Raw genomic sequence first — 13,247 nt, 5'->3', positions numbered from 1 at the left:
TTCGTTTTTTTGTAATTGTCGTTTGTATTCCAGTTAACTAAATTATTTTTTCATTGCTAGTTTTAGTTTTAGTCTTAGTTTTCGTTAACTATAATAACCCTGGTTGTGACAGTTGAGGATTAGAAATACCTGGGCATCCACATCGACAACGGACTGAAGTGGAAAACCAACACTGGTGCTGTCGACAAGAAAGGAATGAACAGACTCTATTTCCTGAGGAAGCTCAGATCTTTCAACGTGTGCAGCAAGATGTTGGAAATATTCTATCAGTCTGTTGTAGCCAGTGTACTGTCTTTGCTGTGGTCTGCTGGTGGACCGGTGTCGGTGCAAACCTGACACTTTGAAGTGGTGATGGAGAGGAGGGAGCTGAATAAGCTTTTATCCATCATGGACAATCAAGAGCACCCTCTTCACCACCTGGTGGACAGACAGCAGAGCACTTTCTCCAACAGACTGGTTCAGCTCCGCTGCAGCAAGGACAGATACAGGAAGTCTTTCCTGCCCACAGCAATAAGACTGTACAATTCCCACCTCTGATATTACATACTAGTAATTACTGCTGCAATAACTGTCAATGTATTTATTTATTTTGCTCATATTATATTCCTACTCATTTTACTACACATAGTCATAGTTATTATTTTACTCATGTCAAACAAATACTGCAATTTTGCACCCTGTCTCTTTGTGTTCTTACTCTTCGTGAATGTTGACCCGCTGCTGTGACACATCAATTTCCCAACTGAGATCGATAAAGTTCATCTATTTATCTATCTAGCTATCTTCTGGGTTTGTACCCTTATGGTTGAATGAACTTATTGTAAGTCGCTTTGGATAAAAGCGTCAGCTAAATGATATGTATTGTAATGGGTCATTTCTGCTTTGCTTAATGGTGACCTGACTGTTCTGCCAATATATCTGCCTTCTCATTGCCTTCCACTGAGCAGGAACCCAAGGAGACACGCAACCCTCTCTGGTGTAATCTGAGGAGAACATGAAACATTTGTTAGACAGTATCTTGTCTGCATGAGGATTTGATTGACTAAATACTGTCAGATGCAATGACAATCTCATTGGCCTGGCCACTCTCCCCCAGCCACTGCAATGCAAACAGAATAGCCAGTAATTCAGCTGTATAAACTGACAGGTTGTCTGAGACTCATCTTTTAACTGCTATGTCAAACTGTGGAATGAAGAATGCAGAGCTGGAATGCCCATTTTCTGGCTCTTTTTAAGCATCTGTTAATATAAATAACATGCCGATACTGATCTATATGACTTTGCAATACTGCGCACGTCTGTACCATCTTGTCCTTATCTTTTAGTTTTTGCTGCAGACTGGTGTCTATGGACAGTATCACAAATTGCCATGGTGGTATCACTGACATTGGAACAGTGGGGCTGATGTTAATGTTATATAATCCTACTAAAATCTTGGCAATGAGGCTTCTAGCATTCCACTGCAAATAGAACAATACCATTCAAAACCACCATGCATGAGAGTTAGAGATTTCTCCACTTAACTTTCCATCCACTGCCTCCCCACTTAGTTCTTTGATTCCATGGTATTTCTTGGTTGCCTTTACAATTTTTTCTGTTTTCTTATCTGTCTGCAATGAGCAATGTATCACCTCTACGCCTGCGCGGACACTGCAGATGCCCAGTACCATCGGAGACAGCGGAAGCAAAAATTTCAATGCTGGTGAATGGGGTTTGCAGCAGTTTGCACATTATTTCCTGTATTTCTACATGAACGCAGTGAGACATGAACATTTTTTGTGCTGTGCGCAGCCTGTACAATTAACTTAAGGCGACATCTGCTAACCACTGTGCTGCTGCTGCCTGAAGACAACATGTATGATGGCCGCTTCATTTCTGCATGTGTGTGTGTGCCATAAAAAATAATAATCACAAAACATTGGTGTAGTAGTGGGGGTATGATCAGCGTCAGCTGCAGGAGGGAGAGAGCGGGTATGTGGCTCTGGGATTGGTGCCAGGGAAAGAGTCTGATTGTGCACAGGTGTTCAGGGTTGGTTAATGACGCTCTCCTCTTTATCAGCAGTAGTATGCTGGGACGCAGGAGGCCGGAGGACAGAGAGATGACAGCTGAACAGAGAGATGACAGCTGAACAGAGGGATGACAGCTGAACAGAGGACGAGTGTGTCTGCAGGGATAAAGATAAACTTAAGGACTGTACATGGCGATCCTGTGCTTCACTGACGAGGGACCTGTGACTAACAGAGACCTCTGTTACAATTGGTAAGACGAGTCTTGTAGTGAATGGATTTGAACTGTGATTTTTTTTTTTAACCCAGTTATCAATACACGTTTTTAATTTATTAAATTATCATTAAAAATAGAAAAAAATGGATTATGATCGATTTGAAAAATATTTCAACAGCAGCAACAGTAATATTTACAACAGCCCAATCACAATATCTCACTGGAAAGAAATCTGAGTTTCATAATATTTAAATAACATTCTTGATTAGGTGCTAAAGTAGAGTGATTATGGTTAATTAAAATATAGATTAATGCTGTAATAATAAATCAGGCCTTCCTTCCAGGTTAGGTGAAAGTCATATTGACTGGTGGAATGCCACTTCTATGATGTCTGTTTTAAAACACGTTTGAGAATTATACCACGGAGCTGATCTCCTCTGAGTTACTTCTTTTTTAGAGGGGTGACAGCGTCAAGGATTGTTTTTAATGAGGCTGCTGTACTATTAACTAAGTTATCAACTAGTGTGGGAGTAAAGTTTTTTTTAACTTTCCTGTATTGTACTGACACATGGCTGAGAGGTAAATGTAGAAGGAAGCAGTTCTTTAAATTTCTTCACAGTTTTATCAGATAAACACCGACTATAATAGAATTTCTGTCCAGAATCGGTGTAGTCAATAATTCTAAATTCAAATGTAATTAAAAGATGGTCAGACAGAAGAGGGTTTAGTGTGATTTAAACAGTGAGTGGGTTTATTCACATGTTGAGTGAAACCAATCGAGTTGAAAGCTGAACCAAGGCTGTCGCTGGCAACATCTACATGAATGTTGAAATCACCCACTATAATGATTTTATCTTTCCTAAGAACTAGTTCTGATAGAAATTCAGAGAATTCAGATAGAAATTCTGAGTAAGGGGCAGGCGGACGACATATGATAACTAGATGAATTGGTTTATGTGATTTCAGGCTTGGATGGATGAGGCTGATTATAAGATTTTCAAAGAAGTTATAACTATGTTTCAGTCGAGGGTTGATAGATAGGTCAGATTTAGAGATTGCTGCAACCCCTCCACCTCTGCCTGTGCTTCGAGGAGTATGAGTGTTAACCTTATAGGGGGGGAAAAGTTAGGGCAATTCCAAGGGCCCCTGACTGACAGGGGCCCCACAAAATAGGTCAAAATGAATATAAAATTATTAAACCATCATCATTGAGTGTATATATATATATGTATGTATGTGTATGTGTGTGTCTACATTTCACAAACATTGAATCAGTGCTGGGAAATGTTTAGCAAGATCTTCATATTAAAGCAGTGGTCCCTGCCCTTTTTAGCAGACTTAACAACAGATGAGTCGGCAGCAGCCCAGTCTCTCCATACCTGTACCCCTCCCTGTCCCAGAGAAGAAGGTGAGCAACACTGTGTTCAATGACATGCCAGGTAGCATCATTGCAGGGAGTCTGTGGGGATTTTTCTGTCTCTCTTGCTCTTTTTACTATTACAAAGAAGTAAAATGATCAATAATTCATTATTCCCATCATGACGGGCAATGTATTTGAGGGCTGGACTGCCAACAACTTGTTGAGCGGCTTATTGGACAATGCACAGTGGAGTTAAAAACAATCCTGTTTCACAGTGAATCAGCAGGTGGCATAATGGCCCTGTTAGTTCTGACATATGGAGCAGATAAAGCCAGGACTCTGATCTTAGGATTTAATTTTGGTGATGATGCACAGTGGAGTTAAAATACAACTTCCTGTTTCATGGCAAATCAGTAGATGGCCGAGTTAATATTGACACTGTTCAGGTCATGTCTCTGATCACAGGTTTTACTTTTGGTGCCGAATGGACAATGCACAGTGGTGTTGAAAACAACTACGTTTTCCCACTGGTCAGCAGGTGGCACTATGACCCTCAGTTAATATTGACATATGGAGATGTTCAAGGTCATGTCTCCGATCTTAAGTTTAAAGTTTGGTGATGATTAGACAATGCAAGTGGAGTTAAAGGTACAGTGTGTAGAATTTTGTGATATCTAGTGTTGAAGTTGCATGTTGCAGCTGAACACCCCTCACCTCACCCTCTCCTTCAACATGAAAAAGAACCTGTGGTAGCTTCAGTCGTCATAAAAACTCAAAAGGTGTTTAGTTTGTCCAGTCTGGATTAATGTAAAAAACATGGCGGCCTCCATAGAGAGAGTCCCCTTGATGTAAATATAAAGGATTTACATATAAAGGGTCTTTTCTGGGGTAAAGAAAACTACAATTTGTACAATTTAGATGAAACGAACTAGTGAAAACATTATGAGGATTATTCTACATTAAATTTCTGCCAATAGTTCCCTTTCACCTAGGGCTGGACGATTAATCGAAATTTGATCATGATTTTGAAAACACTGTAATCGAAGACAAACGATTAATGTGCCCCCGCGCAGCATGTATGCAAATTACTGCGCTGTAAAAGCACAGTGAACGCACCTGTGTGGCCTGCAGCTGCAGCAGTGAGTTTGTGGATCAATTGTGGAAAGAGCGATTTGACAACGTGGCAGAAAAGCAGCCTGAGCCTTTAGTTGAAAAGAAAGGTAGGACAAGTTCGGTCATTTGGAGACATTTTGGCTTCAAATCGTCAGACGTAGAGCAGAAAGAGATTGTTTGCAAAGTTTGTCACGCCGTCGTGTCTGCACGCCAGGGCAACGCGACAAATATGTTTAACCGTTTAAAGTTCAGCCATAAAGTGGTCTATGACAAAGTATTGATGGAGCAAAAGACCCAAAAATGTGCAAGAGCACAAACTTCAGCCACCGCAACACAGTCCTCCATTGAGGACACTCTTTACAATGCAGCTCCATATCCCACCGGCTCCCGGCGACAGCGAGCGATAACGGAGGCGGTGACGTTTCTGCTAGCATGCTATAAACACTTTTTTTGAAATCAATGAATAATCGTGTTTATTAATCGTGATTTCAATATCAATCAAAAATAATCGTTATTATTTTTTTTCCATAATCGTCCAGCCCTACTTTCACCTAAATGTTACACACTGGACCTTTAAATATGACTTAATATTCACGTTGTTCAGTAGGTGGCGGTATGACCCTGAGTTAATATTCACATATGTAGCTGTTCAGGCCAGGACTGTGATCATTGGATTAAAGTTTGGTGCCGATTGGACAATGCACAATGAAGTTATGACAACTTTGTCTCCTTTGGTGAAGGATTAACCTTCTCCGCACCTCAATGTTTACACGGTCTGAGGAAATGTCATCATTCTGATCATGTTCTTATAGCTTGTCCGAGGTCATTTGAGGTTTATATTGTAAAGCAGCCAGCAGCAGTGCATAAAAGTATCAAACATGTCACTTTCTGTCGCCAGCAGGTGGCACTGTGACGATGAGTCGATATTGACACATGGATCTATTCAGGCCGGGACTGTGATCGTGTGAATGGGTTTTGAGGCTGATTGGATAATGCACAGACGAGTTATAAAAAAAATCCCTCTTTTTTGGCGAATCCTCAAAGTTTGACGCCATGCCACGGTCAGACTGTGTGATGAACGTAAAAAAACCAGGTGGTTTAATCTCCATGTTGTTGAGATGACACTTTACTGAATTTAAAGTTGGTCTGATGAAAGCTCTAGGAGGAGAAATTATTGGGAGTGAAAAGTTCGGGGAAATCCCATTTTTAAATGCCTAGAAATTTCTCGACTTTTTGGCCCTTGTTTTGGCTCCTGACCAGCTAGAGGCCTGAAATCTTACGCACTGGTTCTGCTGTGGGTCCTGATGGCTGACCCGTGTTTTCAAAGCTCTATGCCTTGCATGTAGAAAGATAAAGCCCACCCTCTTTCACTGTGTCACTTTGTCCTCCCATAGTCCCTCTGGCTCTTCTCTCTCTCTCGTTTCAGATAACTCCGGCACCGGGACTGCAGGACAACAACGACTACCATCACCATAGCTATCATTAATTACAATAACTCAGTAATTTCATTAATATATCTAATCCTGTTGTAGATCACTACATTGTTATTGTTATAGTCAGCCCTGATAGTGATTGGTGCCCAATTGTTCCCGGTCTCTCTCTCTCTCCACCTCATCTCTCTCTTCTCTCCCCTGCTTTCCACCCATCTCTCCTTTCCTCCCCCCTTACTTTTCTTTCCTCACCCCAACCAGTCGAGGCAGATGACCGCCCACATTGAGCCTGGTTCTGCCAGAGGTTTCTCTCTGTTGATGAGGGAGTTTTTCCTCTCCACAGTCACCTGTGCTTGCTCATTGTGGGAACTGTTGAGTTTCTCTATGTTAATATTGTTTTAAGGTCTTGACCTTTAAATGTAAAGTGCCTTGAGATAATGTAAATTATGAATTGGCGCTATATAAATAAAATTGAATTGAACTGTTTGAGGGCCTTTTAGGTGAAAATTCAACAGGCCACAGTTGACACCATAAGGCATCCAGGGACCCCAAAAAAGGAGCACTAAGTCTAACACCCTGTCTGATGAGCAGCTCAGAAAGGGCCAACTTTTTTTCAACAGCGTCTGCGGATTCGAGGCTCTCCGTAAGATGTGCTCCCATTGCGGTTTCAAAGCTTTACGTGTGTTGTGGCCCTCACGGGAGGCTGGACAATTGTAATTCACAATGAATGGGGATGAAAAGCCATGTTTAATGCCTAGTAGTGGACCGGCCTCTGATTTCAGCCAAAAGAGCTTCACACTTTTTGAAAACTACACTCCTGTGCTCATAGACGGATTATCATGACCACGGGCCCTGGACACAAACTCGCCACAGGCCCATGTCTACACACGCAAACAACGCGTGCGCAGAGGCGCTCTTCCCATTTCGTAACATAACAACACCCGGCAACACGCACACAAAATTACTGTCATCCAAACAGATCACACAGGTGCTTGTATGCATCAATTCTGTGGCTGAGACAGCTGACTTACTTATCGATAGCCACATTTAATATTTCTATTTGTAATTTGCTTTTCCCATCAAATACCTAATCTTTTTCTGCGCTATCGTCCTCAAATCATTTGTGCTTTCTGGTGCGCTGGAGGTCATATTTGTACGTCTGGCACACGCCTGGCACAGCTAAGGCTTCATTTTCAAAGTCTGTGAAAAGACCTCTCGATGCAAAATCACGCAGCGATATAAGAAGGCACACAGCTGTCATGAGCTCTATGTCCGCTTTGTGGAGATGTAAACTTGTCAGTTGGAATCGAGTCAGAATGGATGGAATATGCTGCACCAAAGCGGCATCTTTCGTTCTTTTTCTTTCCTTTGTTTTCTTTTAGCTGATCCACTGAGCGCCCGCTTCTCCATTTTAAAAACGCAACCACCAGCGTACGTATGTCATTGTGTCATCACACATTACTGATTAATCTTATAATTTTTAAAACATTCAAATGATTTTATTATCATACTACATTTTCAAAACCACATTCATTCCAATATTTTTTTTTTTTAGAATTGTACCAAAAAAAAAACAACAACTCTGAAGGCCGAGGGCCCCTATTGGCTCTGGGGCCCTGGGCACACGTCCACTTTGCCCATGCGGTAATCCGTCTATGGCTGTGCTCACGTGGGCCCCAGGATCGAGATTCTACCATATCAGATTCGTATCTACTCTGTACAACTAACTTCAGACAGGAGCAATGTAGAGTCTCAAAGGTGGTGTCACAGCATTTAGCATGTCTCACTTGAGCACCGGTGTCATTTTGGGGCTGAATATCAAAAAGGAACCTCAAAAATGGGCCTAATTGATTGTCACCTTGGCCCATGAGTACTTTTGGTAAAAATCGGTGATGCGGCTTCCAGTGGCTCCTTCTGAAAAATGAGTAAGTCAAATTTGTGGCTCCTAGGCCCTTGGGAAGGCCCCAGATGGGACCCTAATTTGCTCCAGAAACAGAAGGCTGCCAATCCACTCCCTCTAACCAGGATCGAAGCACTTTTTGAGGCATGACCTTGGGACAATTGGTGGCAATTTTCCACCATGTTAAATGCCTAGAAATGTCCCGACTCTCCTCTACCACCCCTATGTTTTCAAAGTTCTGGGTGTTGCAGGCCAAAAGTTAGGTTTTTGGGCCTTTTGGGTTCAAATTCAACCTCCCTCAGTTCGGGCCCTAAAGCACCCAGGGGCCCCAAATTTCACCAAATGTTTTTCCGGGGACCCAGGTAGTGCACCTAAGTTTTGGTGGATCTAGCTCAACCAGAAATATTTTTCTTCATCTCAGGGTTTGAAAATCACCAAGTGTCAGAACCTGTCCAACTGCCTAATTCATCCAGGGACAACTTTTTTTTCCATTGCTCCAATGGCTATGAGGCTGACATGTTATTATGCTCTCTTTAAAGTAGGCTCCCGTATAGTTTTCAAAGAGGCTGGAAAATTGCAATTCAAAATCGAGTGGATTGAAAAGTTAGGGGAAGCATTACAAGTGCCTCCAATTGTCCCGTCATTTAAGATGGGAGCCAGGTGCCTACAGAGAGAGGAGAAATCCTTGTTTACCTTTAGCTTCTGACCAGCCGACATCTGATGAAAAGGGCAGCGCCACAATAACAAGTTCTAGTAAGAATACTTTTCCACGAATGAAATCCAAAGGATGTACAGGGAGGTGAGAGCCAGTGTGGAGAAACAGCTGGAAGAAGGTGAATGGTTTGGTGCAACAACAAATTGTGGACCAGCAGTGGTGGTGTTGTTGGTGGAGAACCCTACATAAGCTTTACTGTTCAGTATGTAACCTCTGATTGGCACCTGAAAACGCACTGCCTTGAGAGGCTGTATATTCCAGATGAATACAGAGCAGCGAATTTTGCTGAAATGGTGGGAAACGTGCTCCACGACTGGAAGATGAAGACAGAAAGTCCTCAAAATTCAAAGGGTGGAATCTGCTGTGAGGGCATGCCAACTCTTGGTCTAGGGATTTTCTCGAAGCCGGAAGAAGAAACGAGAATTGAAGAGGGAACAAGCAGACTTGAACATCCCTTAGCATGCATTGATTCACGACGTGGTCACCAGGTGGGGATCAACCTTTGAAATGATCTCTAGATTCTTGGAGCAGCAGCAGGCCGTCTGTGCAGTGCTAGCTGGAGACAGAAGTACATGGCATCTCACGCCCAAAGAAAATGATATCAGTGTCCTGAAGGATGTAAACCAGTTCCTGAGCCGTCTCCATGAGTTCACTGATGTCCTGGCCTCTGAGAAACGAGTCACACTTATCTCCGTGAAGCCAGTCATGGAGCACATCAACAGTGAAATACTCACAAATCAGGAAGACAGCACTCTCACCAAACAGATGAAGCAGAAGACCTGTTACAGCTGAGGTAAACAGAGGGAATGAAAATAGTGCTGAACATCTCCTGTTTTGTGGATCCTTGGTTTAAGGGAAACTTAGCTGAGAATCTATGATGACACAGTGAAGGCATGCGTGGATGAAGCTGCGACACTTAGAAGACCCTTCACACACAGAACAGCCTCCAGCAGCCACCACACGAGGTGATGACAATAGAGAAGGAGAGGGGAGCAGCAGCACTTCTTCCATCACCAAGAAGAAAGGCACAAGTCTATCTGGATTGTTGCAGCAAATCAAAGTGTCTCAGCATGCACAAAGGTGCTGGAAACAGTGAGATAAGCTTAAATATGCAACAATGGTTAAGATGATGAGTTTTTAATGACTAAAGGTGAAAATCAGAGCGTTTTGACTGCCATTATAAAAACTGACTAGAAGACCCTCCACACACAGAACAGCCTCCAGCAGCCGCCACACGAGGTGATGACAATAGAGAAGGAGAGGGGAGCCGCAGCACTTCTTCCATCACCAAGAAGAAAGGCAAAAGTCTATCTGGATTGTTGCAGCAAATGACCAGTGCAAGACAGAACAGAGCAGCAACAGCAAATCAATCTTCATCGCCACAAGAAAGGGTAGATTCTGAGGTGAAACTGTACTTGTCCTTGCCAATCAGTGCTGACACTGACCCACTGGCTTGGTGGAAGGAACATGTGGAAGAAATCCCACTCCTTTCAAAATTGTCCAGAACGTTCATGTGCATCCCAGCTACAAGTGTGTTCAGTTCTTATCCCCTCAGAGGTCAAGACTGAGCACTGAAAATCTGAACATTTTCACAATTCTGCACCATAACATGGACTGGAAGTCGTTCTGTTATATTGTTCAACAGTCTTGATGCAGAAGAAGAGGTCCTGCAGCCTGTGACCCATTTCATTAAAGAAGAAGACATATATTTTTAGTTTTTTATAAATATTTATATATATATATATATAATCTTGTATTATATCTGTGACGGCGGGGTGTGGTTAGGGCGCCAACTGCTGGACAACAGGGAGGAGTGGCTCAGCCGGTGATCAGACAGCTGTGTAGAATCAGGTATACAGGCGATCAATAAGAGCACCCTGGTAACCTGGTTCGGTTCTCTTGCAGTAGGCGGGGTTCCTGACACGGAAGCAGCCGGAGGACGTGTGAGGATGTGTGTGTGGGTTGAAAGACCCGTTGATATATGTGTGTGGTTGCCAGGCGAGGCGACCTGAAATAAAGACTGTTGTGGAAACCCCATTCTCTCCTCCCTTGTTTACCCGGAGTGGGCCGAGTATTCCCACAGTATTGTTTTTTCAAAAGGCAGATACTGTGTTCTTAGTTTGGTCTCAAAAGGCAGATACAGTGAACGCTAAAATGGATGTTTAAAAAGCTCAATGTAAAAGGGTAGGCTGACCCGTTGTGTGTGAAATACAATAAAACATTTAATTAAAAAAATGCTTGTGTGTCTTTTTCCTATAGTAGCGATAATCATGAATATTGTGAACTGTGATATTTCCCCTGACAATAACTGTGACACAAAAATCTCATTGTGACATCCCTTTTTGAAACACCACCCTTCAAAAGATTCAACTTATTGATTGTCATAAAATTACTGACTACAGATTTGGAATTCTTATTAATAATTAAATCAATAACCTTAATGACAATTACCATGTCAGGAGTTAGCAAATTGAAGGATATTGAATTCTTGACAGTGCAGAGGTTGAGAAAATTCACCCTAATGCAACATTAATGAAAACATGTGTGTCAAAGAAAAACATTTATTGAGAAAGTATTAATAGTATAGACACAGAAACTAAATAAATTGTACTTACTATATGTGTGTGTGTGTGTGTGTGTGTGTGTGTGTGTGTAAAACTTATAAACATCACACGAAATATAATTTAACAGTCCTTTGCTTAGCTAAGTTGTACCAGTTCATGAAAAGAGGGAAAGGTCCTTTTGAAAGTACTGTTTGATGTCCAGTGAAGCAGTCTTGCTGATTGTGGCTCCTGTTACTGTGCATCTGCTGGTCATTCACTGTGTCGTGGCCAATCACTTGTGCGTAGGCAAGTCCTTTTGGAAGGTTTCAGCAGTCTGCTTCAGGCAGGCCCGCTTGGAGGTTAGTAGAGCTTGGGTAGGGAGAGGTACCTCTCTTCTCCAGGAGCAGTGAGTAGAAAAGAGAGGGAACTGGGCTTTTACAGGCCTGGTGACTTCATGGGGCACACAGTGACCAATAGGGGCAGGTTGAACACATAGGTGTGAAGATGAAGCACCCTGGGAGACAAAGGAAACATGTGGTTGCAGGCTTTGGCTATATTACATTTTATCTAGCTGACACTTTTATCCAAAGCGATAAGTACATTCAACCACTAGGGTACAAACACCTACACATGTAGGCCAAACTACTGTTCACAAATACTAGGTCCCAACCATAGGTCCCAACAGCATGCATACCTAAATCACGTTGTGTCCTTGCGTCTTGCCACGGGTGTAATACACAAAAAAGTTGGAGTTTGGTGCCTCTTTGTCTGGGGCATCTAAATAAGATATGAAAGTCCATGAGCGTAGACACTACATTGTACTGCTAGTTGGCCTTTTATCTATACCCTGACCTTGGGTATTGCTGGGAGAGAAGGGTGTATGTGTGGAATTAGACAGGCACTATTCTCCTAATGGTGCTGTACAGATGTAATGTTGAGGATGGTCAAAAATGTCTGCCCCACTGTTTCAATGTCACTTATACCACCATGGGAATTTGTGATAGCATCCATAGACACCAGTCTGCAGCAAAAATGAATACATTAAGACAAGATGGTACCAAAGTTCAAAACGTCTATTGTTATATATAAATGGTCTGTATTTACATAGTGCTTTTCTAGTCTTGATGACCACTCAAAGCACTTTACAGTTTTACCTTCACCCATTCCGCAGTGCATCTATTTGCAGAACCTTTCTCATACACAAAATATATCCATAGATGCATATCCAGTACTGTACAATGAAATTCTTTCTTTGTGTTGAGGAAGTCCAGAGTGGTGTTGAAGAATGCAAACGACAGGAAAGCCGCCACGGTCCCAGTGAGGCTGCATTTTCAATGAAATGCTGAAAAGAAACAAAACAAACTTCGAAGGATTAACAGACGAAAGCAAAATATGACATTAAAAACACTGTAAGGAAAGACATCAAGGCATATACTTTGTATTTAAGTTTAGCTTTGTTTACTGCCAATCTACTGCACCACACTCCAGTCCAGAAGGTGTCAGTAATGCACCTATAAGCTGGTTTGCCAATTGTAAGAAGAAGAAGAACAAGAACAAGAACAAGAAGAAGAAGACGAAGAAGAAAAAGAAGAAGAAGAAGAAGAAGAAGAAGAATGGGGCTTGACGGGTTCTGCAAGCTGGATAGTTCCGATCCTTTCTGGGTGAGTTTATTTTGAACCTCGCTGGGTGCTGTTGAATTTGCATTCCGGTCGAAACACACACAAGCGGTTGTTCCCGCAAGAACTTCTGCTGTAAGTCTGCGGAGAATGTTAAACGCTGGTCTTTGTTATGTTCTATCGTTATTCAATAAGCCCCGCAATGGGATCTGTAACTTCGTGTATGAGGGACTGCATTTCGTGACCAATCAAATCAGAGGTAATCATAAAAAAACCCCCCAAAAAATCAAGCTGCTCGTTTTGACAGTTGTGAATGTGATTTACTAAGAGAGAGTCCCTTCTCTTC

General features: G+C 42.3%; 1 protein-coding gene and 1 long non-coding RNA gene across 4 annotated transcripts in view; both read left to right on the top strand.

Annotated features, from left to right (window-relative positions):
• The first annotated feature begins 2,055 nt into the window (after positions 1-2,055).
• On the top strand, positions 2,056-10,967 carry LOC138407807 (uncharacterized). The gene is made up of 3 exons (XR_011241130.1): positions 2,056-2,260; positions 3,558-3,632; positions 10,648-10,967. It is a non-coding gene; the product is annotated as an uncharacterized lncRNA (long non-coding RNA).
• Positions 10,968-12,833: 1,866 nt separating this feature from the next.
• abcc1 (ATP binding cassette subfamily C member 1 (ABCC1 blood group)) overlaps positions 12,834-13,247 on the top strand; it is a 50,838-nt gene continuing 50,424 nt past the window's right edge. For all 3 annotated transcript variants that reach the window (XR_011241051.1, XM_020102964.2, XM_020102963.2), the window contains exon 1: positions 12,834-12,946. Coding sequence is in view for 2 of the 3 variants with exons in the window: in XM_020102964.2 (XP_019958523.2) it covers positions 12,899-12,946 (48 nt within the window). In the remaining variant the exon portion in view is untranslated. The remainder of the gene's footprint in view (positions 12,947-13,247) is intronic.

This window comes from Paralichthys olivaceus, chromosome 5 (assembly GCF_024713975.1).
Source record: "Paralichthys olivaceus isolate ysfri-2021 chromosome 5, ASM2471397v2, whole genome shotgun sequence".
NCBI classification, from domain to species: Eukaryota; Metazoa; Chordata; class Actinopteri; order Pleuronectiformes; family Paralichthyidae; genus Paralichthys; species Paralichthys olivaceus.
The sequence above is the reverse complement of the archived record's forward strand: the minus strand, read 5'-3'. Positions and strand labels throughout refer to the sequence as shown.